The sequence below is a fragment of the Thalassophryne amazonica genome, chromosome 23 (genome assembly GCF_902500255.1).
Source record: "Thalassophryne amazonica chromosome 23, fThaAma1.1, whole genome shotgun sequence".
Lineage (NCBI taxonomy): Eukaryota > Metazoa > Chordata > Actinopteri > Batrachoidiformes > Batrachoididae > Thalassophryne > Thalassophryne amazonica.
This window is the reverse complement of record NC_047125.1, coordinates 14,019,322-14,045,941: the sequence shown is the minus strand read 5'-3', so window position 1 is coordinate 14,045,941 and position 26,620 is coordinate 14,019,322. Positions and strand designations below refer to the sequence as shown.

Sequence of the window (26,620 nt, the reverse complement as noted above, 5' to 3'; positions counted from 1 at the left end):
TTTTTTATTCTGCTGAAAACGGTGTAAAGCTTTTACAGCAAAAAATGTAGATAAGTGGGTGAGTGAGTGAGTTATTCCATTCCAGACAGCATGTATGGACAATAACTGAAAAACAATAAATGCAATCATCTTGTAACTCACCAAATTAAAAGTGTACATAATGAGGATGAAGTCATTAAACAGTGGTTAAATTTGGTATCTTGAATCAACTGAAAAAGCAACTTTGTTTTGCTTATTGCCGTGGGTGGAGCCATACGTCATAGCCAAGTGGTCACATGACCACAAAGTGTGCAGGTGAAAACAAGCATCGCGTTCACCGGTGTCCGTGTTGGACTTACGAATTTTCATCGGCTTGTTATGGAAGTTTTTGCAATTTATTTTAGCATGTACATAAAAAACAGAAAAAAACCTGTGTGGTTGGTTTCACTGGCCCTTCAGGCCGCTAGGTTACAAAAGACCCAGATGTAGTAAAGTTCCTATTTTCCTGCCCCTGCCTGTATAATATACTGTAAACATGTCTGCCACCATATGGCACCCACCTTCTTGGCAAAATCACAGCCCACTGTGGCCAAATATAACAGCTATATGTTATAACTTTTATAATATCTGTGCTAATTCCTTAGTTAGTGATCAAGTATTAGCCAGTAACATATAGACTAAACCACACCCACTGTAACGCCCACATTGTATAAAAGTGTTGTGCGAGCCATCTTTGTAGTCTTTTCACAAGATGGATGCCGTCTGAAGACCCAGGCCTGTTTTCAAAGTGACCTTCATTAAATTCAAAATGAGGAATATATCAATGTGGTTCTTTGTAAGGGGCAGTGAATTATATAAAGAGCCAGGAGAACTTCTTAATCATATGTCTTATTTTCCAACAATCATATACCAATTCATTCTTTGCAGACAGCAGAGTTCAATGCTCCCATGACTAGCAGGAGGTGGTAATGGTAGAAAATATATATATTTTTTTTCAAATATGCTTACATCCACTTCAGAGATTGTGCATTGTGTAATTTGGGAGATATTTCATAAAGGAAGTGGGTGTCTACCATGACAAAAAAAACCCACCCCATGCAAAAAAAAAACTGCAATATATATTGTAATTTTAACATCTTTCAAAATATTAGAATGTAATTGTTTTGACTTCATGATTAGTTTTGATCAACCCTGCACTGAACACAACATTCACGTTTATGGTATATAATGCTCCTGACTTGGTAGTACTTGTTTTAGAGAAGAGTCACAAAAGCTACATAAGTACTGATATTATTACAGTGATCATGCAATTACACATTTAATTTCAAGTCACAGCATGGGAAGTTGTAGTAAATCAAGTGTCATGGCCAAGCCAAAAAAAAGATCTTAGGCTAAAGAATGATAAAACCTTTGACAATGGTTTTTGTTTTTAAAGTTTTTGAAGAGCATGGCCTCCTCCCAAGTTCTGTTATTCACACAGTGTGACTGAAATAAAACCTTTGACAATGGTTTTTGTTTTTAAAGAGCATGGTCTCCTAAGTTCTGTTATTCACACAGTGTGACTGAAATAAAACCTTTGACAATGGTTTATGTTTTTAAAGTTTTTGAAGAGTATGGCCTCCAGCTAAGTTCTGTTATTCACAGTGTGACTGAAATAAAACCTTTGACAATGGTTTATGTTTTTAAAGTTTTTGAAGAGTATGGCCTCCAGCTAAGTTCTGTTATTCACAGTGTGACTGAAATAAAACCTTTGACAATGGTTTATGTTTTTAAAGTTTTTGAAGAGTATGGCCTCCAGCTAAGTTCTGTTATTCACAGTGTGACTGAAATAAAACCTTTGACAATGGTTTATGTTTTTAAAGTTTTTGAAGAGTATGGCCTCCAGCTAAGTTCTGTTATTCACAGTGTGACTGAAATAAAACCTTTGACAATGGTTTATGTTTTTAAAGTTTTTGAAGAGTATGGCCTCCAGCTAAGTTCTGTTATTCACAGTGTGACTGAAATAAAACCTTTGACAATGGTTTATGTTTTTAAAGTTTTTGAAGAGTATGGCCTCCAGCTAAGTTCTGTTATTCACAGTGTGACTGAAATAAAACCTTTGACAATGGTTTATGTTTTTAAAGTTTTTGAAGAGTATGGCCTCCAGCTAAGTTCTGTTATTCACAGTGTGACTGAAATAAAACCTTTGACAATGGTTTATGTTTTTAAAGTTTTTGAAGAGTATGGCCTCCAGCTAAGTTCTGTTATTCACAGTGTGACTGAAATAAAACCTTTGACAATGGTTTTTGTTTTCAAGATATAGGACTAATTTTGCTGCCAAAATGTTGGTATTAATATTGTGAATCATTTCCCAAGTGGATGTATTGAAATTCTGACTTGTGATTTTACCACCTCCTGCTACCATGACATCACTTTCCACCTTACCAGGTTTCCCGGCATATTGGATTTTATGAAATACACAAAAAGGCTTTCACAGGCCACAAATATTGTCAAAACTCCACGGAAAATGGCACAGTTGACCTCTAGACCAAGCCTAAAAATTCTATGTACATGTCGGTTTGATTTTTCAAATAATTTACACAGCAAGGCTAGCTGAAATCAGCTAGAAACCCGCCAACCAGACTTGGTAGGTGGTCTCAGGACCACATTATGAGGAAGTATAAAAAATAGGTGTCACTTAACCTGTAGGGGACGCTGCTTCCAGCAGTGGGTGCTTGGCCACGAGTTCCCTTTTTATTTTTACCTCGTGCTTTTATTTTAATTTTTTTTTTTTTTTTTTTTTGGTGGGCTAGCAGGTAGCACGTCGTGCTATCTTCCGGTTGAGTTCCGGGGGGGGGGTCGTCTTTGCGCCCCACAGACAGCAGCTATTTTGAAGTTTGAATGTGACCCTCGTTCAGACAGCGAGCCTGCAGCTGTCAGAAACCATGACTGAAGATGACTGATTCTGTCGTCGTGGAGGGATACGCCAGACTCAGGGATGGAAAAAAAGGTGTTTTATGTCGTTCCGGATATGACAGAAGTCATTCAGAGCGAACACCTGTGCCTAAAAAAAAGTTTGTGTCTCTCGCTTTTCTCCCGCAGTGGAAAACTCGGTGGCTCGTCCTCCGCAAGCCGTCGCCTGTAGCAGGTAAGTGAAATGCATAAAAAAGGAGGGGAAAAAAAAAACAAAACATTATGGCATTTTGGGAATTTTGTTGTGGCGCGTGCGCTGCGCATAAGCAGAGATACCGGATGTCAGTTTTTAAAAAAAGAAAACAAATAGGTTATGTTTTTATTCCATGACATCAAATTAAAAATGCTATTTCCGGCTTGTTTATAAAATACTAAACATGATATAAGGCTAGAATTGGCACGCTACGAACGGCTAAGTTTAATGGAAAAAAGTTTAGTTACTTTCCTTTAAAGATTGTAACATAAAAAACATTTGACTACTATTTGCATTTGGGGCCGTTTTTTAATTTTTTTTTTGTTTGTTTTATTATTTTTTTTGTTAATGTATAATAAATAAATAATTAAAATATAATAATATTTATCATGGTCAGCCATTTTTGGTGCCACTGCGCATGTGCAAGGTTAAGTTCCCCCCCCCCACTGATAACGTCTATCTTCTACCATAATTCATATTTCCTCTTCTGTCAGTCTACAGTGATGCCATTTGTATATTTGGAAGGAATCACCTGGCAGCCAAACCAGCTAATATCCCAGCATGAGCAATAAAAAAAAGAAGTTGTAACTAAATATTCTGGCTGTTCTGAGTATTTATTCACATACTGTAATTAAATAAATAAGACAGGTATGTTGCCAGGGAATAGCCTTTACAAAGCAAGGCATAATGGGTTGATAAAAGTTCATCTGCTTTTTTGAAATTGAACATGGATCATGTGTTGAAAACATTTAATTTTACATATCACAATGTTTCTCCACAGGATTTTATGGTGGGTGGGGTTCACACCCTGTTGTACATTTTAAAGTTAAATGAATCAGTCGTGCACTTGTGTATTGTGTTGTATTAACAGTTTTATGCTCTTGTGGTAATTTAATCATAAACACATTCCTTGTATTGACAGGAATCACAATGACATGGCACAAAAGTCACATCCATGATCAAAACACAGTGGAATAAAGCATCCATTTGAGCCAAATATGATAACTTGAAAATATTGCTTTATCCAGCCATAAATATCCAATATTTATAGCTGGATATCATGTAATCAAGTATTAACAGTAATTTATTGTTAAACGTCTCTCAGTTAAAGGGATCTCTGACAGAATAGGACTTTGGTTTATTTTCTATGCAACACACAATTTTAGGTGCGCCATAGCAAATCTGAATTACCTGAGATTGTATCCTCTTAAAATTTCTATGAATAAATTTATCTTCATGAATTTTAAACCTGTCAGGTTTCCAGTAAGATTGGAAATTGCCTTACAATTTAGGAAAGGTTTCTTTTAGATCTTAACACTGTCCACTGTGTGTATATATATATATATATCTTCCGTGTTGTCACAGCTGTCTGCGCTCATGCCTGCGTCTTCACGCACACACACCAAGCAGTCTTGTTTTTTCAGGTGTTTCAAGGTGCCAAAAGTCCAGAGGATATTGGAGGAAAATATAGAATTCTTCTCAACAGTGGCGCTTCAGAAATATGTTAAGGATTCCTACTGCAATTGTACAGCTGCATTCAGGGGACTGTACAATTAAAATTTGTTAAATCTGTAACAGATTTTAAGTTCGCTTAAAAAAAACATTGGTGTAATTGTTTATTTATTATGGTGTACTGTCTTTTAGCTATAGCAGTTTCTTCTAAGATTATCTGAATAAAATGGATTTTGCCACTTTTCATAACGGAAATACAGGCCTGTTTTACAGCTTGGTGAAGTAGTATTAATTACGTGAACAAACCCTCAGCAGCTGCCAAAATATAATATTAATGGTTTGCTTGTGCATGTAGGAGAAAACATGATTGTTCAGTAAATGCTTGTGGATGTTACAGTCCAGGTTCAGGAGTTGTCCAGGAGCCTGTGGCATAAGTAGTGGTCAGCAGGTGATGCGGCTGCATTGGTGCCAAGGGCATGAATGAACGAGGGCTCCCACAGTACTTTCAAACAGACTTGGATTGCATTGGACCCCGCCTCCCCCTTGTATCATAGCAAATGTCAGCAATTTAATGTTATCAACGTTAATGTTAGGATGAATTGAAACCATTCTTCAGGGAATGAAAAAAAGCAGTCAGGTAACTCGTTCTTTGTCCACATTTGGTGTGTGCAGACACAACAGCCTTGTGCTGGTCTCTGTTACTGTTAGAAAAGTTAAGCCACATCTCATCTCATTTCACTTCGTGTTCCTGAAGTCAGTTCACAGTAAAGAGTAAGAGTTTCATGCGATGGAGTAACATGACAGCACTGAAAAGAAGTTAACAAAAAAACAAAAAAAACATTATTTCCTTTAAAAAAGAAAGATAACCGCACTTATCTTTTACCTTGGAAAAAATTTCAAGGTGAAAATCTTGTTAGAAGTTGCTTTTCATGCGCTAAAATATAATACAAAATATAGATCAAAAGGGTTTTTTCAATGTGAAAATCAAATATCCACTAAATCCGCAATACAGGTCAAACTTTGTCTATTCATTGAGAGTGCCAGTTTGTACCTCTTTGTCACAAATGAGAGTGATTGAGGCACTTTTGATTGAGATATATGCAAAATGTACACCAAATGGGCTTTTCAATGTTAAATTCAAATGTCCACAAAATTCACAATCCACATCAGATCTGGATCAAACTTTGTCAGCCGACAGTGAGTGCCAGTCTGCACCTCACCTTCAAATATAAGAGTGATTGGGGCACGTTTGATTAAGATGTAAGATATACATTAAATGGGGTTTTCAAAGTTAAATTTAAACCGCCACAAAATCTGTAATCTGGATCAGATCCAGAGCAAACTTTGTCAGTTGACAAAGGACACCTTCCTACACAATGCTGTCAAATATGAAAGACATTTGCACTTTTATGACAGAGTTATGAATTTTTGGAAATTCATTCAGTGTTAAAAATAGAGATTTTTCCTGACTTTAACCTTTGACCTCAAAACTTGAATCAGTTCTTGCATATCAGGATATGAATCTGCAGTAAAAAAAATTCATAATGGTATATGAAAAATTGACTGTTCATAAACAAATAAAAACAAACAAAACAAAATGGGTGAAAACATAAAAAAAGGCCAGCAGTGAGTTAAGGTAGTTAAGCTATCTTCCAACTTGTGTGTGGAACAGCTACATGAACTGTGTTCAGTGGCGGCCCCACGGTGGTGTGTGTGTTCTATTTTAAAGCTGTTTGGCCTTTCAAATTTTGCAAAACTAACAAAATTTACTTTCTACTCAAATCCAAGCATTATGATGTAGGTTTATTTTTGAAATGTGTTGCAAAATTACAGCTCATATTAATGAACAGAACATACAGGTATTTACCAAGGGAGAATTCCATAACGAATATTTTATTTTCCCTTTAACGGCGTCTGCAGCAGGATTCATGTGTGTGCATGCATGAGGTTTTGAAATTATCGCAAATTACCTTTGACTTTGTGTGACGCATGCACACAGGGCGTGCGCGCCAACATCCATAAGGTGCCTTGGAAATCACTTCAGAGGTTTTATCTGCTTTCAAAAAAGTGTTCTTAGATTTAGAAGTGTTTATTTCTTGGTTTATTTCTTACAAAATATATAATTTTTATCAATTTTATTTGTTGGGGAGTCAATGTTCACCAGTGACATTATTTCACTATGCGCACTGATTAGGTGGGCACCATCTTGACAATCCGGCATTCGGGCCCGGATTTGTCTTGTTACGCCACTGGTAGGAGCTGTGCGCTCCTCATTCTGATTAGCTCTGCATTTGCCATTTTCTTTATTAAAAGGCCTGAATGATTTATTAATTACAAAGTTATTTACCTTTTCAGTAATAAATGGCACTTTAAAACTTTCATCATTGAATTGCAGATCTGTTTTTTGTCTGGGATATAAATGACAATTTGCACTTTAAGATACAAGTTTTCCACTTTCAAGGCAACACTGTGAGTTTTGACTGTCATTCAGACGGAACAAAAACACAATTCACCCTTTCGTAGCAGTAGCCTTGTCATCTGGTCTTGCTCTCCTCGGGCACAAGAACAAAGTGTTTTTCTGTCACATCTCATGCCCACACTTTTCCTCCTTCAGACTGCCTGGTGCTGCTGGTTTTTAAAGATAAGTCAGACAAATCTCAGGGCATCAAGGAGAGGGTCAGTGTCACCTTGGAGGAGATCTGCGGTGTGGAAACGGGACAGTGGTATGAGGGCGTGGCTTTAACTTTGGCCATCCTCTGCCTGAACCAGGTTGCTGTGTTGGGCTTCGACACCAGTGAGGCCCTGCAGGCGTGGGACGCCCGCCTACGATACAGCCTGGGAGAAGGTGAACACTTGTCTTTAGCTTCTCTACAGTTTGTTCTTCTAGTATTTACCTCCTGCTTTGCATAACGTTTATGCATAACTTTTTTTCCCTCTCCCCAAGGAACACAGATGCACACAAATGCTGTCAATTGAGCACTCATCAAATTTTGCTTTGGGATTAATGGCATCACTGTTTGCTGTTGCCTGTGTGTATATTTCACTGAAAAATGAAAAAGTGCCAAAGGATTTTGTGGAATTTAATTTAAGATTCAAAACTTTGAAAGACAATTAAATAATAGTTAAGAAATGTATGACTGCTTTTGATCTTTAAAAAATATTTCTGTTTGGTGGTGTCTTACAGTTTATAAGAAAATCAGGTTGTTTTTTTGGAGGGGTTACCGGTCAATAGGTTGCTAACCCTATGTCGTGCGGCGTTCGTCATCGTCTGCATTGTTTGCGTCGTCGTCTTTTATTGAGATATCTCACAAACTCTCTAACTTTTTTTTTTCTAATTTGACAAGAGCATAGTATGGGTCATTAACATATTTTATGTCAAAAATTATAGTCAGATTTGTTCATTTGGAAATGACAGCCATTTTTATGCCACAAATCACTAATTTGGGTTTTTGGACCCAATTTTCTCAAAAACTATTCGATAACTTTTCTTTGAATTGAACAAGGGCAAAATATTAGTCATTGACATTGTTTCTGTCCCAAAATTATTTGTGTAGATTCATTCGTTTGCAAATGGTGGCTATTTTTATGCCAAAAATGGCCATTTTGTCTTGGGCTTTAATTGAGCTGGTTACCCACAGGGCCACTGGCACTCTAGTTACACTCAGTGAGTGATAATTGAGAAGTCTCTTTTTATTGTCAATTAGCAAGCAAACCCACATATTGAAATCCACCCCCCCCCCAAAAAAAATCCAAATCAGATCTTCTGTTGACCCACGGATGAATGAATACTTATGAATGAACATCAGCACATATTAGGCTCTTCATCTTGACAGGCTGCAGAGTTCTGCCAGTTTTTGTGATGATTAAAGCATGCCTGGTAACAGATACTGCCCTGGTCCTGGTCCTGGTGGAGGTAATGACTGTGTGATAGGACTTGACAGTGTGCAAGATGTGTGAGGCACACATTGTGCTGCAGTTATGCATGTGTGCGGAGAGCTAGATAGCCATGTGTGGGCCAGATTGTCATGTCAGGGCAGCAGAAATGTCACCTGCCAGCTTTTCGGTTGAGCACCACTGCGCGCAATTTGCGCCGTCAGACTTTTTCTCACCCTGAATTATGATGATGTGAAACTGCTGGCTGACTTTTCTTTCTCATTGCCTCCATCAGCCTCATGTGGGTTGCATGTCTTTTTTTAAATTCACCACGCTATCCAATTTTGACGAGTGTTGGTACTTTGCCTCTGAGGAATTCCATAACTCACTGGCAGACATACTCTCAATTAAAAAGTGTTTTCAATCCACAGATCCAGTTACACAGATGTTGGCATTTGATTTATTGTGCTGCAGTTTTACATCTGAGCCTGTTCAGAGATCGTTTTAGGTGATCTCATTCTCTGTGTGCAGCTGTTTTTCCTGCTCTTTTTTTTTTGGGTGAACATAATCAGACCCATGCAGTTGGAATTGTGTTGGGACATAATGTTTTCTAACCTCAGCTATTTTCAGTCTGACTTTTTTCTTCCTCTCTCCTTACCATTTGGTGCACATCTTGGATGCCTGATCACCAGACCAACAATACAATTTGACTTGTCTTGTGTTATAAATTTAAAATTATGCTTTTAAAATGTAGAATGACAGGAACATTGCTTTTACTTTTGTTTTTATTTCCCAAATATGTCATTGGTAATAATCTCGGTAAATAAAGCATGGGCCAACAATTTGTTTTATGCTTTGGGGACTTTGTGTCAAATGAGCGGTTACTTGGGAGACTTGTACAAAGAGTATTACTCTCATTGGGAGGGAATAGCAGCTATGCTATTTTGACCATGTGACGCAGTTCTCTGTGCCGATGCTTCAAGCAGCATGTTTCACCTGGCAGCGGCAGATAGATGGTTATTTCGGGAGGTGGGGAAGGACTGGTTGTCTGCCTGAATGGTTGCTATCCAGGACCTGAGGCAGTTCTCAGCATCAGCTCCTAGACTAGACCTGTGTTTATTTTTAAGTGTGGCACAACATTTTTGTCTGCTTGCTTGGTTTTCTTTTATTCCTTATGGGGTTTTTTTGTTTGTTTTACTTTTGTGTGTGTTTGGGGGGGGGGGGGGGGTGTTACCAGCCAATAGGCTGCGAACCCTATGTCGTGGCACGGCGTCCGTCATAGTTGTCATCTGTTTATTGCAATATATCGAAAACTTTCTAAGAATTTTTTTTCTAATTTGGCAAGGGTGTAATATGGCTCATTGACATTGTTCCCGTCTAAAAATCATATTTGTAGATTTGTTCGTTTGGAAATGGTGGCCATTTTTAATGCAGAAAATAGCCATTTTGAGGACATGAAGGCAATTTTCTCAAAAACTCTGTAGCCTAACGTTTTTCTAATTTGTTAAAGACGTAGTAAGGGTTACTGACATATTTCACATCAAAAAATTATAGTCACAGATTCATTTGGAAATGGAGGCCATTTTTATGCCGAAAACTGCCAATTCGGATATTTGGACCCAATTTTCTCAAAAACTGTCCAATAACTTTTATTTTACTTTAACAAGGTCACAATATTGGACATTGTTCCAGTCCCAAAATTATTTCTGTAGATTCGTTTGGAAATGGCGGCCATTTTGCCTTGGGCTTTAATTGAACCGGTGTCGCAGACCAAACAGTCCACCCTAAAAATCGGTCTCCCCTACCTTCACGGCGCATGCGTCATTTCGGAGCATCAGCAGCAATTCACAGATTAGCATCTTGTTTCTGCTTAAAACTGCCTCGTTTCTGCTTAAAACCGACTTTAGAATTATTTAAGAGGTTTTACTTTGTCATCTGATGGTTAATAATCACATTATTCCCTTTGATCGCTTTGGGTGTAGAGAGTTAGACGTGCTGCTATTGTGCTCTGATCGCTCCCCCCCTCTTTTATTGTGAAATAATGCTGAATTTATGTGGAAATGATTGTTGTACAAAAGCCTCATATCTGTCGCTGAGGTAGATGATGACTGGACTGAAGTTTGAAGCAGAAACAAGATGATATCAGTTAATTGCTGCTGACGCGCCGTAATAACGCATGCACAGTGAAGGCAGGGGGGACAGATTCTTAGGGGGGACCATTTGGTCGGCCACACCAGTAACCCACAGGGCCCTTGGCACTCTAGTTTATTTTTGTTTCCAAAATTAATAATTTGTTGTTGCACTTTGGCTAACCTGACTCTAAAACACCTTCATAAACAACGTTATGGAGAGTAAAACTAACAGTATTACAGTTTGAGACAATGTTTCTTGATCATATTTGTCAAGTTTCTGTTGTCATTTGTTCAAGTGCTTCAACACTTTCTTTGCTTAGTTCACAGATTCAGTGTTGGAGTTTTACCAGGGACCAGGTTGGAGAGCGGACCTGCAACACTTCATTTGTGCAACAACTTGTTGTCTCTCATCCGAGACATCCCTCCCGTTATTATCGGCCACTGGAACCTTCCAGACCTGCGCAGATATGGACCCATCCCAAACGGGTTTGTGTTTGAGGGAGGAACAAGATGTGGTTACTGTAAGTTAACGCTTGTTTTCACTTCAACATTTTAGGTGTGTCTAGATTAAATCTGTACTCAATATATTTTGTGGTTGCTAGATGAGTCAAGATAAAAACTAGTGCATCACGCTCGTAGAGTACAAACCTCTGCCAATGCTAGCTTCCAATTACACAGGTCAGTGTCCTGTTAGAAGTGGCTTTTCATACACTAAAATATAATACAAAATATAGATCAGAAGCGCTTTTCAATGTTAAAATCAAATATATGCTAAATCTGCAATACAGATCAGATGCGGATAAAACTTAGTCTGTTCATTGAGAGTGCCAGTTGGCACCTCACTGTCACAAATGAGTGATTGAGGCACTTTTGATTGAGATATAATGCAAAATGTTCACCAAATGGGCTTTTCAATATTAAATTCAAACGTCCACAAAATCCACAATCTGGATCAGATCCGGATCAAACTTTGTCAGGTGATAGTGAGTGCCAGTCTGCACCTCATTTTCAAATATGAGAGTGATTGGGGGACCTTTGATTAAGATATAATGTAAATTATACATTAAATGGGGTTTTCAATGTTAAATTTAAATGGCCACATAATCTGTAATCTGGATCATTGAAAATTGAATCAGTTCTTGCCTTTTAGGATAGGAATCTCCAATAATTTCATAATGATGTGAAAAATTGCAGGCAAATGGGGTGAAAACATAATTTAATTGGTTCTACTATGCCTCTGCCGTAAAATTGGGTCACAGTGATTAAATCAATCACTGCGATTTATGTGTTCTGTGTGTAAAATAAGTGATAATTAACTGTGGCTTGTTTATGGCTGGTGTTGATGTTGCCTTTTATAAGTGTAATCTGCGTCTTTGGATGGTCTGGAATCGCAGTGATGAATCACTGCCAGGCAGGACGTGGAAAGACGTCAAACTGGGTAACGCGGGTGCTGCATACATATTTGAACTGCTCATTAGATGGATTTAAATCATTATAAATAGTTCACGTTGGAGCTGATTCCTGCGTGTGGAGAACAGCAATGCTCTGATTAAAATGAGAGGGTTGAACTGAATCTTTTTTTTCCCCTTTCTGCTTATAATTCTGGTCTCCCTCAGGCGGCTGCATTAAAATGATATTCAGTGAAGTTGCATGAGAGAAGAACTAAGAGTTGAGTTGTGTTTTCTTCCTGCCAGAAAAGCAAACCTGTAGACTTGTGCATGTGGTGTTGTCATGGGATTTTCAGCGGGTTCTTGTTTAGGCGATTCATATCTGAAAGCCTGGGAGCTGAATTTTTGTGAGGCAGCTAATAGCCTGTGAGACGCTTAATGTGCTGTAACTGTCACAGCACAATATATGCTTTTGCTTTTACATACTTCTCTACTAATTTGTGGTCTTGAGCTTTTCTGGCTAACGGATGATTTATTTTAATTTTCTTGTTCCTCCTTTGTTGCTGTTGGTCAGTCATACGAGTTAAAAAGTAGAAGTAGTGGGCTCATGTTGATTTACTGCAATAAGTAATGGCAAAACACAGCGGACTGGGAGAACATCCACAGGAGATCCCTGCAGATGACCTGAGGGGACAAAGGAGTTTTTCAGTCTGTTGCTCCTCCCCAATGCAGGACCAACAGGCAAACTAACAACTCCTCACTCGAGGTGAGGAGGAGTAACAGAAAGACAAAGGACGGAAAGGAGAGGAGCAGTTGTAGCCACTATTTCTGGTATTTTTATATTTGTACTTACTCTTTGCAAATTGTTTCTTACACCTACTTTTGATACTTTGTGTACTTCTTACCCTGTGTGCTACTGTCCAATGCTGGTGGAACCTCAGTATCCCTGAGGGAGTCTTCCCAAGGGATTAATAAAGTTCTGTCTAATCTGATCTAAATATAATAATAATAATAATAAAGCAGCTGAGCTTTGTTAATAAAGAGCGTAACGGTTTTTCATTTGTTTTAGACGCTCAACTCTTGCAGATCGGTCATCACAACTACACGAGAGCTGCAACTATTCATCGACTAAAATTAATTGATAACTGTTTTAACAATACTGTAATCATTTTGAATCTTAAATTTTCTTGAGTAATTAAAAATGGTTTATGTTACTGTTTCTTTACTTCTCTTGGGCAGTAAACATATTATCTTTGCTTTGTTGGCAAAACAAGAACTTTGAAGGCCTTATCTTGGGTTCTGGAAAATATTGATTAACATTTTTCACCAATTTTTGACATTTTATGGAACTTAAAAGTAACCGATTAAGTGCACCAACTCCGTCAGCACTTCTCTTGTTTGATCTTTGTGCTCAAGTTAATTTATTATTTATTTTCAGCCCTTAATATGCTGCTGTAATATGGCTAAAATAAAAACCACAACTGTCTTACAAATCCCTCTCTTCAGTCCTCACATAGGAAACAATAAATTTATCTTGATGATGTCCTCTATTTGGTAGATTAACTATTCCAATCAATTGAGGGTTGAAAGATCAAATAAACCAGACTTTTTGCATCATATTCAAGAAAACTTGAGGCTGTAATTGCTTTGAGAGGTTCATCAACAAAGTATTCAGCAAAGGGTGTGAATACGTATGTACATGTGATTTCTTAGTTTTTATTTTTAATAAATTTGCCAAAGTTAAAACAACAACAACAAAAATACCTCTCATGTTGTCATTATGGGGTGTTGTGAGTAGAATTTTGAGGAGAAAAAATGAATTTACTCCATTCTGAAATAAGGTTGCAATATAGTAAAATGTGAAAAATGTGAGGCGCTGTGAATACTTTCTGGACGTACCGTATATTTCTGTATCATTAAAGTAACATTTCAATTCTTAGTATTATAAACACTTTAGTATTTCTTTGTTCTTCTTGTTGCTTAGTGCTGAAAAATGATACTGTATTTGTTTTCTTTCTGGTGCCTGATTCTGTTTTTTCTCTCTGTTTGAGGTGCGGCTCCATCCAGAGATGGGTGTGGTGTCTCTTTCTGAAACCCTCCTGTCCTGTGCAAGGGCAACATTTCCTGTATATTCCTTTTGCGAGTTGTTTTGTAATTTGTGTCATAGCGTGGCCCAAGCAAAGCATCACCCCTTTGAATCTGGCCTGCTTGAGGTTTCGTCCTCAGAGGGAGTTTTTCCTGACCACTGTCGCCTGTGTGCTTGCTCTAGGAGTTGGTAAGGTTAGACATTACTTGTGTGAAGCACCTTGAGGCAACTTTGTTGTGATTTGGTGGTATATAAATTGAAATTGAAAAAAAATTCTCTAGTGAAACCTCTTGTTTAGTAAAAAGAGAAAAAACGTGATTGCTTATTTATTTATAGCTGTTTATAAATGTTAGCATGTCATTATTTTGTAATTATATCAAGTACATTAAATATTCCTTAAACTTTATCACCGTTTTCTGTTAGCATCCTGTCAGCTACCTTTCGTAGCAATAGGAACTTCAGGAATCTTGAATCTTGAAAAAGGAATCTTGCCAGAACATCATGCTTCCCAGATGTTCATTGAGGTTTCTATTAAAGAAAGCATTAATACGAGGTTCTGGTCTAATTGAGAAAGTTTGTTCAACGGGTTAAGATTAATGGTAATCCACTGTTTTCAAACACAGCGGTATCCAGCTTCATTGTTACCAAATCCCTCCCAAAATGAGCTGTTGATTACATTGGAAATGTTTCCGTTTAGCTTTAAAGGATTTTTCCCCCACTCATGAGGTAAGAATGTACTTGTGCTTTTTTAATATCACTGGTAAGAAAGAAGCCGGGGTGTTGAGGAGGCGTGTTTCAGATGCTGCTGTATAAATAAAAAATAAAAAAGCCAACCTTGACTTTCTGTGCCTGTGAGTTCTTACACGTCCCACTTGCTGAACAAAGTCTTCAGTCCTGTTGCATTGTTTTATCACTGCTGGAAGAGAGACCATGAGGTCCCACTTAAAATTTCCTACGAAGTATTGTGTAAACTTAAAGAGCCTTTGCCACCTGTTTCTTTTTGTACTACGTTACACTTGCTTTCCAAACGTGACACACGCGCGGATGTTACCATATGAGCGTTTTGTGCAAGGTGCCTTGACGGCGTCCTATCAAACGCATCTTCAGTCTCAGCTGGTGGAGACGGCAAAGCTCACTTTGGTGTTGACCTTTGACCTCGCTCATGTCAGATGGAGTGTTTGGAATGCGATCGAGGGTGGTCTTGAGGGGAGAGAGGGACATAAAACGACCCTTTTGTTGGTGACAGGGAGGAGCTGACCTTTGCGTCATTTATATTACCAATGATGAGACTGAATGGACAGGAAACGTGAAGCAGGAATCATTAAACATCCTCTTGCATCTGTCTATTGGGATCAAAATGCTGTCACTTCTTATTTTATGGTGTTCTTATTTGCAGGCTGATGTTGGACCGATTGCAGTGCGCTGGAGAAATGTCAGTCAAAACAACAAGCGGCACTCATAAAGTCTTCTTCCTGCAGGGGCTGGTGTTTTTCTTCTCGCATCTGCTGAGAGCGAGCAGATCAGTTTTCTATTCGACTGCATCGTCAGAGGCATCTCCCCCACCAGAGGCCCTTTTGGACTGCGGCCAGTTTTACCAGGTCAGTTAGTAGAGGTGTTTAGTGCCCCTATGGGATGGACTGCACAGTTCAATGCACCAAACAAGGGCATAAAATAAGGAATGCTTGAAGTGGATGTTTGCAGTCTCACAAAGGATGCCTGTTTCATTAACTGATTTGTAACGATTAACAAGTGAACCCTTAAGTTACGGGAATTGTTGCGTGTTTGGCTCCTCTTCCGTGTTTCCAGGAGCTTCATCTGAGCTGTTCAGTGTGCTGCCTTCCTGGAATACAGCCATTTTTGGTCTGGTGACAGATATAGTCTGAGGGTTCCTCCACACATGGATGCGCTTTGATGTGACTAAATAATGACACCTGTTTTTAAGTAATTGGATAATCCCTCTGAAGTGGTTTATACTGTTAGTTGAATGTCTCAGCCTCTGTGTGCTGTGGTCAAAGTATAGCGGGTCACCTTAAACATCAGTGAGAGGATAAGTACTGCACTAACTTGGATTATAGCGACAAATTAAAATGTCATCTATGTATAGTTGCCAGATAAAAGTACTAAGGAGTAATGCTGGATGATGTTCCAAGTAGCCCCCCCCCCCCCTTCGCCGTTGTGATTATTATAGCAGGAGTGCTTGGCTAGATGTCACTTTGTGATTGTAGCCAAAAACACAAGCAACACTGGTTTAATAACTTACTAATGTGGGAACAATGTGATCCTTCATTATTTGTGATCATTTGCACCACAAAAACTTGAGTGTAATGAGAGATGTATGAATAGCAAAGTGTTGGTACAATTTAACATGACTATATTTAGTTTGGAGCAGCTACATTTAAGCTTTCAGAACAAAGCTCTTCCATGTCAACCTGATAATATTTATTAAAATGTGTAACATAAAGTCAATGTTGAAATGCAGAATCTGTATTATAATTTGAAGCTTAGTTTTTTCTGAACAGTTACACATGACACAGCCCAAAAGATTTAAAAGACTTGCGTAATGAGTGCTAATGGGACCAAATTGAGTCTTGTTTTTGTTTGTATTGGTGGGGGGGGGTTTACCTGCTGATTGGCCGCGAACCTGTCATGGCGCGGCATCCATCGTAGTTGTCAGCATCAGTTTACTTGCAATATCCCAAAAACTGTGGAAATTGTGGCCATTTTATGCCAAAAATCATCATTTTGAGCATTCAAAGACAATTTTTGCAAAAACTGTCTCATAACATGGCATGGGTCATTGTTCCCGTCTAAAAAAATCATATTCATAGATTTGTTTCTTTGTGTTAATGGTGGCAGGTGCATAATATGGGTCATTGTCATTGTTCCCGTCTAGAAATCATATTTGTACATTTCGTTCGTTTGGAAATGGCGGCTATTTTTATGCCGAAAATAGCCATTTTGATAGGCAATTTTTTTTGCAAAAACTGTGATATTTTTTTCTAATTTGTCAAGGGCATAATATGGGTCATTGCCATATTTCCCGTCAAAAAATTATAGTCATAGATTCGTTTTGTTTGGAAATGGCGGCCATTTTTATGCCGAAATCAGCCAATTTCATTTGTGGTGACTTAAATATTGATCTGCTCAATCCAAATAAGCATAAAATAACAGATGAATTTATCAGTATAATGTACAGTATGAGTTTATATCCAAAAATCACCAGGCCAAGCAGAATTACATCCCATAGTGCCACCTTAATTGATAATATATTCAGCAATGATATTGAGAATAACACTGAGTGGATTATTAATCAGTGACATTAGTGATCATCTACCAGTTTTCATCGTTTATAATAGAAACCATCGGCGGAATCAGCCAGAGGAGAAAATAAAATACAGGCGAGTGCGGACAGAGGAAAACATGAACACACTAAAGAAGGATTTACAGGAGCAAAACTGGGGAAAAGGTATACAGTGAAAGTGATGTTGATAGTGCATATGAAACTTTTTTACAAATATTTTTTACAATATTATATGATAAAAATTGTCCAATTAAACAAGACTACAGAAAACAAAAAATCCAACCTCGACCATGGATGACGAAAGGGTTACGAAATGCATGTAATAAGAAAAATACACTGTATAGAGAATTCATAAAACTAAAGACTAAAGAGGCAGAAAATAGATATAAGAAATACAAAAATAGATTAACTAATATTATACGGGTATGTAGGAAGGAATATTATAGTAACATATTATATAATAACAAAACAATATTAAAGGAATATGGGATATATTAAATAGCATTATCAAAATGGTAATAAAAAACAGAGTTACCCTCAGTATTTCATTGATAATAATGTCAAGAAGGAAAATAAGGATGAGGTAGTCAACGGTTTTAATAATTTTTTTGTAAATATTGGACCAAGCTTGGCAGAAAAAATTCCCGATTCCAACCTGAGGATTGGGATAATAATCTCATAGAAAGAAATCCCTGTTCAATGTTCCTCACAGCAGTGGATGGAAATGAAATTATAGACATTGTGAATAATTGTAATATAAAACATCTACCGATTTAAATGAAATTGATATGGTGGTGGTAAAAACAGGTCATTGAATGGATTGTAAAACCATAACATACATCTGTAACTTATCATTTCAAACCGGTAAATTTCCCAATCAAATGAAAATAGCTAAGGTTGTGCCGCTGTATAAGACTGGGGATAGACACCACTTCACAAATTATAGACCTGTTTCTTTGAAAAGTTAGTCAATAATAGATTAGACAAATTCATAAATAAACATAAATTACTTACTGATAGTCAATATGGATTCAGAGCACATAGTTCAACATCACTTGCATTAATAGAATCAGTTGAGATTACAAACGCCATAGACCACAAATTACATTCAGTTGGAATATTTATAGACCTTAAAAAGGCTTTTGATACAATTAATCATGACATAATCAATAAACTTGAACAGTATGGGATTAGGGGGTTGGTGTTGCACTGGGTGAGAAGCTACTTAAGTAACAGAAAACAGTTTGTGAAGTTGGGGGAATATACATCATCATGCTTGGACAATGCTTGTGGCGTCCCACAGGGGTCAGTATTGGGTCCAAAAACTGTTTCTAATTTATATAAATGATATTGTCAATGTTTCCAAAATATTAAATTAGTATTTGCAGATGACACAAGCATTTTTTGTTCAGGGGGGGATTTGCAGGAGTTACTGAGGAAGATCAGTATAGAAATGGGAAAATTGAAAATATGGTTTGACAGAAACAAATGATCATTAAACTTAAGTAAAACAAAATACATGTTATTTGGCTATTGTAATACAGACATACAGGTTCAGTTACAAGTCGAGGGGTAGATATTGAAAGGGTACATGAAATAAGTTTCTGGGGGTGATAATAGATGATAAGATAAACTGGAAGACTCATATAAAACATATACAAAGTAAATCAAGAAGCATTTCAGTTCTAAACAAGCGAAACATATTCTGGACCACAACTCACTCCGCATTCTTTACTGCTCACTGGTTTTACCATATTTACAGTACTGTGCAGAGGTATGGGGTAATACTTATAAAGGTACAACACAATCACTATCAGTAATGCAGAAAAGAGCTATAAGAATTATTCATAATACTGGCTATAGAGATCATACAAATCCACTATTTTTACAATCCAAATTCTTAAAATTCACAGACTTGGTTCATTTTCAAACAGTACAAATTGTGTATAAAGCAATAAACAATTTACTTCCAGCAAATATTAAAAATATGTTTTTAAACAGATCAGGGATTACAGTCTGAGGGGGAAATTTAATTTAAAGCATCAGTGGGCACGAACAACATTAAAAGGTTTCTGTATTTCTGTCTGTGGGGTGAGGATGTGGAACAGATTGGGAGTGGGGCTCAAGCAATGTCCAAGCATGAACCAGTTCAAACAGCGGTACAAAAATGTTTTTTTCTGGGTATAGGGAGGAGAAGGGTAATGAGGGTTAGGGTGTTTTTGTTTTTTGCTTCGGCTTGTAAATATATAGTATTTTGTATGTAAGTAGGTATGCGTAGGTGTATATTTATGTTTGTGTATATATATGTGTATATATGTATATGTGTATATATGTGTATGTATATGTGTATGTATGTTGATGTGTGTATGTATATATATGTGTATATATATATATATATATATATATATATATTGATATCGGTTTAGGTGTGTAGGAATCTATGTGTATATGTGGCAAAGGGTATTACTGGTTGTGGGAAGAAGGGGTAGGGATAAATAAGCTGATGCTTCACCCTACCCCTTTTCGGACATGTTGGGTACACAGTAGGAACTTTTTTGTTGTTGTCTTTACTGATCTATCTTGTAATTGTTGTTGTATCAAATGTTCGAAATAAACAGTTTTCATTCATTCATTCATTCATTCAGTTTGGGTATGTGGACCCAATTTTCTCAAAAACTGTCATAACGTTTCTTTTAATTTAACAAGGGCACAATATTAGTCACTGACATTGTTCCTGTCCAAAATTATTTCTGTAGATTTTGTTTATTTGCACATGGTGGCCATTTTTATGCCGAAAATGGCCATTTTGCCTTGGGCTTTAACTGAGCCGGTAACCCACAGGGCCCTTGCACTCCAGTTCCTGTTTTTTGCTGTATTCACATAAACACACAACAGTAACATCTGTCAATCAATGTCACTCAACTTGGTACACTGCACTAGCCAATCAAATGTCTAAAATAATTGATTAGTACAAACAAATTGTATCTTGCATGTACGCATGTTGCAAGCGACATCAGTGATGAAGTTTAAAAGATTGTGCTTATGCCATTTTTTACAGTCAAGATTACACAGACACTAGATTTCTTTTATTAAATATCTTGATATCCTTGTCACTCAGTATATTTAGAAAACTCTTTGCAGCAAGGCTTCACAAGCAGCTTGATAGACCAGTCTTCATTACCCGAGGCCATCAAATATGGCCATCGGGTATTGCGAAGGCTTTGCGTCCGTCCATCTGGACGACCATGCTCAGCATAAGTCCTATTATTGACAAAGAACATTCTTGGGACACAGACCTTGGACAAGTTTAAAGATGTCTAATCTTGATTTTAAGAGGTTAAAAAGTTGCATTTTGTTTCAATCTCTTCGGTTTTTGTTTTTTGAGTGGAGGAGGTGACAGCCAATCACACAGTAGAGTTGTACCATGACGTCAGTGGCTGGTCTTTCCAAAACCGCTTTGTTTTGTGTGTTTATATACATGTATCTCATATATTATGTAAAAGCGAGCAAGAAATAAACACTTCTAAAACTGAAAACACCATTTTTGGAACCTAATAACACATCTGAACTTATTTACAAGACATTTCGTGGACATTAGCATAGTGATGTCACAGGTTGGTAGCTAGCTGCAAAACTGTGTTTCGCTTGTGTTTAAATATATCCTCTTTGTCATATATTATGTTAAAGCTAGCAAGAAATAAACACTTCTTTTTGTAACCTGATAACATCTCTGAAGTCATTTACAAGACTTTTGCTGCATTAGCGTGCACGCTAACTTCTGCTAATTTAAAGCTAACTTCAAATTCAGTGCTTTAATGTTTCCCACAATCCCCCTTGTGACCGTCCTGCACTTCCCAGAATGCATCGCGGCGCTCGCAAAATTCCGGCATCTCACAGCACATGTAAACAATGGGTAGTGAGAATGTGGATGGCGTTGATCCAGCGAGTTCACACGCAATTATGATGATGATGACACATTCTCCCAAGTTGAGAGGGTTATCTAGAAGAGGTGTAGCACCTGTGATGGACTGTTATGGCCAATGTTGTCTTGTTGTCCATACCTCACAAGGTTTGTTTACTTTGTGCCCTGAACTAAAACTCTGCTGAAACTTATGTCTCGCGTGAGTCACAGACTGCGAGATGGCACAAGACTCACAACTGCAAACATAGTCCAGGAGCCAGTCATCAATTTTGACCTGATTGGTACCACTGAAGTTGACCAAACAACAATTAGAATCCAGGATCATTGTACCATGGCCTACACACAAATCTGTGATAACCTTCACAGGGTGGTAGCTGTAGCCACCTAGGGGTCAATGAAGAATTACACAGAGGTCAAATGTTAACGTGCTCCAGTCATGTTAAAAACTTTATCACATTATTTGTCTGATCATAACGATTCCAAAAAGGTATAGTTGGTCTGTCTGTGACGGAATATTCTGGAGTTATGGGGTAAAAAACAAAATGGTGACAAAGTCAGTTTCGGTTTGTACAGGTGGTTAAAAGTTAAACTTGCTCCAATTTCACTAAAACAAATTATGCAATTATGGTTGAAATAAAGGATTAATAAATGTAATAGTTTTGACTGTGTTGGATGTTTGGTCTCCAAATAAAGGTCAGACAAGGTCGACAAGGTCGTCCATTGAATTCAATGAACAGGTGGTATATGTTACCCTGAACGTGACAACTAAGCATGACAGATGGTGCAACCTATTCCTTATTAGAACCCTATCAACACAACCAATAATTTGCATCATTTTTTATTCTCAAATAGGAGCCTGCACAATTTTTTTTCCTTATTTAATAACAAAATATAAGTAAATTGCGGACTTGTAGCGTGTGAGGTCTACAGTGTCATCTTTCACTAAAGCAGAACAAAGGTCAAGGTTGTGGCAGGTGAATGATGCCATGCTTCGACTAATACTTTTTTTAAATACTTCTCTGGACAAGTATCTGAAATAACAGAATTCATAACCCAAATTTGCATTCTCACAACATGCTGCAGCATCATACCTCTGCTATACCAGTACTTATAATACATTTAAAATACAGTAGAAAAAACAATGGAATATGGTCCTTTTTTTTTTATTAGTTACGAATTTGTGCCAAAAGCCCTAGGGATGATCTATGACTACCCTTTTCCTTTTAATATCAAATTCCATTGGGTGAAATCTGGTTTTCCGAGAATCTTATGGTGATCAAATCATTATTGCATTTATTCATGTGCTGAGCTGTAAACCTACAAATGAACTAAATCTTAATAAATCAGGATCGCTGCTTTACAATAGTAATTTTATTAATAAGACAAAATTCAGTGCTTTTGTTTTTAACATTTGAAAATTTATTTCTGGTATTTTACAGCTGTAATAATGATTTGGAAAAAAAACGCTAGAAACTGCAGAATTCTGAAATCTTTTTTTCAAGGCTATAATAATTATAAGCAGTAAGTAAAATCATACACGAAGGTAATGAATTATTTTTCATTTATGAGTGTTCAGTTGTCTCTTCTCAGCACGTTGTTAGAAAAGTACTGGCTCTGCCGCTGCTCAAGCTAACATTAAATCATGACAGATTTATTGCTGCCTTGCTGTCTGATTTAATATCTTTAATTTTTACAAACGCTATTGCCTAATGTGCATGCTAACAGTGCACTGGGCAGCACCGTCTGGTTTTCATGTCTTTCTGGCCAATCACAGGTTGAGGTCATGCTATATTATTGGTGTTTGTACATGTGTGTTATATTGCGCATCTGGAAAGTATTCACAGTGCTTCACTTTTTTCCACATTTGTTCCAACCTTATTGAAAAATGGATGAAATTCCCCCCCCCCCCCCAAATTCTGCCTACAACACCCCATAATGACAATGTGAAAAAAGTTTTTTTTGTTGCAAATTTATTAAAAGTAAACAAAACTAATAACTCACATGTACGAAAGTATTCAGACCCTTTGCTCAATACTTTGTCAATGTACTTTTGTCAGCAATTACAGCCTCAGGTCTTCTTGAATATGATTCTAAAAGCTTGGCGCACCTATCTTTGAGCAGTTTTGCCCATTCCTCTTTGCAGCATCTCTCAAGCTCCATCAGATTGGATGGGGAGCGTCGATGCACAGCCATTTTCAGATCTCTCCAGAGATGTTCAATCGGATTCAGGCCTGTGTTCTGGCTGGACCACACAAGGACATTCACAGAGTTGTCCTGAAGCCACTCCTTTGATATATTGGCTGTGTACTTAGCGTCATTGCCCTGCTGAAAGATTAACTGTCGCCCCAGTCTGAGGTCAAGAGCATTCTGGAGCAGGTTTTCATCCAGGATGTCTGTGTACATTGCTGCATGCATCTTTCCCTCAATCCTGACTAGTCTCCCAGTTCCTGCTGCTGAAAAACATCCCCACAGCCACTCTACCATACAGGCCTGATTGGTGGATTGCAGCAGCGATTGTTGTCCTCCTGATAGGTTCTCCTCTCTCCACAGAGGAATGCTGGAGCTCTGACAGTGTGACCATCGGGTTCTTGATCACCTCCCTGACTAAGGCCCTTCTCGCACGATCACTCATTTTAGATGGACAGCCAGCTCTAGGAAGAGTCCTGGTGGATCAGAACCTCTATTTATGGATGATGGAGGCCACTGTACTCATTGGGACCCTGAAAAACAGTAGAAATGTCTCTCTACCCTTCCCCAGATTTGTGCCTCGAGACAATCCTGTCTTGAACATCTACAGACAATTCCTTTAACTTCATGCTTTGTTTGTGCTCTGACATGTACTGTCAACTGTGGGACCTTATATGTAGACAGGTGTGTGTTTTTCCAAATCATGTCCAATCAACTGAATTTACCTCAGGTGGACTCCAGTTAAGCTGTAGAAACATCTCAAGAATGATCAGTGGAAACAGGAGGCACCTGAGCTCAATTTTGAGCTTCGTGGCAAAGGCTGTGAATACTTAAGTACAGGTGATTTCTTTTTTGTTGCATTTTTTTTAATAAATTTGCAAAAATATTACACCTTTTTACATTGTCATTATGGGGTATTGTGTGTCAAATTTTGAGGGCAAAAAAGAATTTAATCAATTTTGGAATAAGGATGCAACATAAACACAATGTGCTGTGAATACTTTCTGGATGCACCGCACGGTAGCATAAATAGCAGGGTGGATGTTGGAGGGAGTTTGAGAGTCAAAGTTACAGTTCACATAAGCAGAGCAGCCAAAGCCTCCTAATCACTTTGGGCATGTATGTAACCTTATCCACAGAATTCCACCATTGCATTTCAGACTCACTGCTCAAGTCTGCCCTCTCCTGTCTCTTCTTTTCCACATTATTCCTCTCTTTAAAGGTATATGCTTAGTGTTCACAGGTCTGTGCCTTGTGTTCTGTCCTTGCAGTGTTCCTGAAAAAAAAAATCTTTCCACTTCTCCAGTGGCGGTGATTTTGATTCATTGCTTTTCTGCTCTTGGATGCACTTCTCTGTCTGTCACTCTTACATGATGTCTCTGCTTCTCTCTCTCTGACTTTCACTCATGCAGTTCTTGTTTAGTCTTCAAGATCCAACCTTTATTTTAATCAGAAGGGAAAAAAGTGAGCTAATGCTGGCATGGAACATCAACTACATTTTTTGGCCAGTTTGTAAATGTAGACAACCAATTATGCAGCTCTGGTTCAAGTCTACAAGAGTAAAACTGGGAAATGAGTAGAAAACTTCAAAAATATCAAAATATTTATATGACATGACAAAGTGCAGCAAGACTAATGTGGAAGATAGAAACATCTAAGGTCCCCTGGTCCATGAGTCAACCAAAGGACTTTGCACAGAACCCCTAAACCTTTTGGTTTCCAGTATTCCAGATGTTTGGATGTTTAAATAATTAGAACCACAGACTGGCGATGAACAGAGGTGCCTTGATTAAAGATTATTGCCATATTTAAGAGATATTAGAGCCAGAAAATACAAATGCGGTCACACGAAAGGAAGCTTTGAGGGAGTTGTGTGAAAATTTCCAAAATGTATTCTTATGGAGCACTCTTATCAGAGTATTAGTTTTTTCTTCAACAATTCAACATCATCATCTCCTGTGTTCACTCCATTTTAACCCACTGTACCCTGTTCCTGGCAAGCTGTTCTTACAGTATTTAGAACTTTGTGTTTGAGGTCTGCTCTCGGTGTTCTGAGTGGGTTTGTGCAACGTCACCATTTTTGGACTTTGTACTTGTTTGACGGCAAATTCTAGGGATTTTTTGGTGCAACTTTTATAGATAGAGGGATGGTATTGCACATCTCGTATCAATTTTCCATTGTACCTTTCCAAAACAAAGGGATCTCCCATCTCTTCCTCTAGCTTGTACATGGAGGTCATATAAGGACCTAGCTGAGACATGTATGCACATCATTTAGGGTAGGTTAACACAACTGTTCTAGACTAAACAGGACCCCAATGAACAACTTGAGATATGTGCCGAAAACTATCAGGGACGAACAGCCCAAAAAAAATTACCAACCCAAGTGTTACCTCAAATACAGCTGTATTTTCTAAACTGCAGCAGCTGTAGATTTTCCAAGGTACTCAAAATGTTCAGAATGACCAATACATGTTTGGGCGGCTCATAAAAGAGCATAAAATTTCTATTATGATAGAAAATAGAAGAAGTTTCATTTCCAGAGTGTTGCACATTTAATACAATGCTGCTGCTGGCCTTGAATGTATTTTGAAGAATCAGTGCAATGTTGAAATTGACCTTGATGCTCTAAGCTACATTAGATCCCTGCACTTCAGCTGCCAACAGCAGTGTACGTACCAACACAGCCACGTGGCAGCACTATTAATAAGCATGGTAGTATTGCATAAACACTGCAAGGTGTTCGCCTGTGAGAACCCTTTTTCCTGTCCATCTAAAGGCTTGTGGACCAGATCACATCATGCAACACTTACTGCAAAGCTGTGTTATATTCTGTAACTTTGCCTGTCATATGTGTTTCTATGTGGCATCAAGTAAAGCTTTGTGGTTGGTTTTCTTGTGTTTCTGCACTAACTGCGCCACAGGCAAATGGAACATGTATTCTGCTCAACATTTTTAAGATGCATTTCTGAATGAAGTTGTGATGGCTCGTGGTTTGTGTCTATCAGACCCTGGTGCCAGTCAGATGAAGTTAGAGGAGAGGTTGAACCAGGAAGCCCAGGAGTTGGAGAAACGACTGAGTATGCTGTCTTGCCAGAGCAGTGCAGGTAGGCGATGTTATCAACTAAGATAAACTGTAAAATGAACAAAAAAGC

General features: G+C 37.9%; 1 protein-coding gene across 1 annotated transcript in view; it reads left to right on the top strand.

Moving 5' to 3' along the window:
• Window positions 1-2,827: 2,827 nt before the first annotated feature.
• Window positions 2,828-26,620, top strand: part of LOC117505388 (protein Dok-7-like) — a 49,799-nt gene continuing 26,006 nt past the window's right edge. The window contains exons 1-5 of the mRNA XM_034165033.1: window positions 2,828-3,106; window positions 7,191-7,421; window positions 10,902-11,102; window positions 15,534-15,653; window positions 26,474-26,572. Of these exons, the coding sequence (XP_034020924.1) occupies window positions 2,914-3,106; window positions 7,191-7,421; window positions 10,902-11,102; window positions 15,534-15,653; window positions 26,474-26,572 (844 nt within the window). The 5' untranslated portion in view covers window positions 2,828-2,913. The remainder of the gene's footprint in view (window positions 3,107-7,190; window positions 7,422-10,901; window positions 11,103-15,533; window positions 15,654-26,473; window positions 26,573-26,620) is intronic.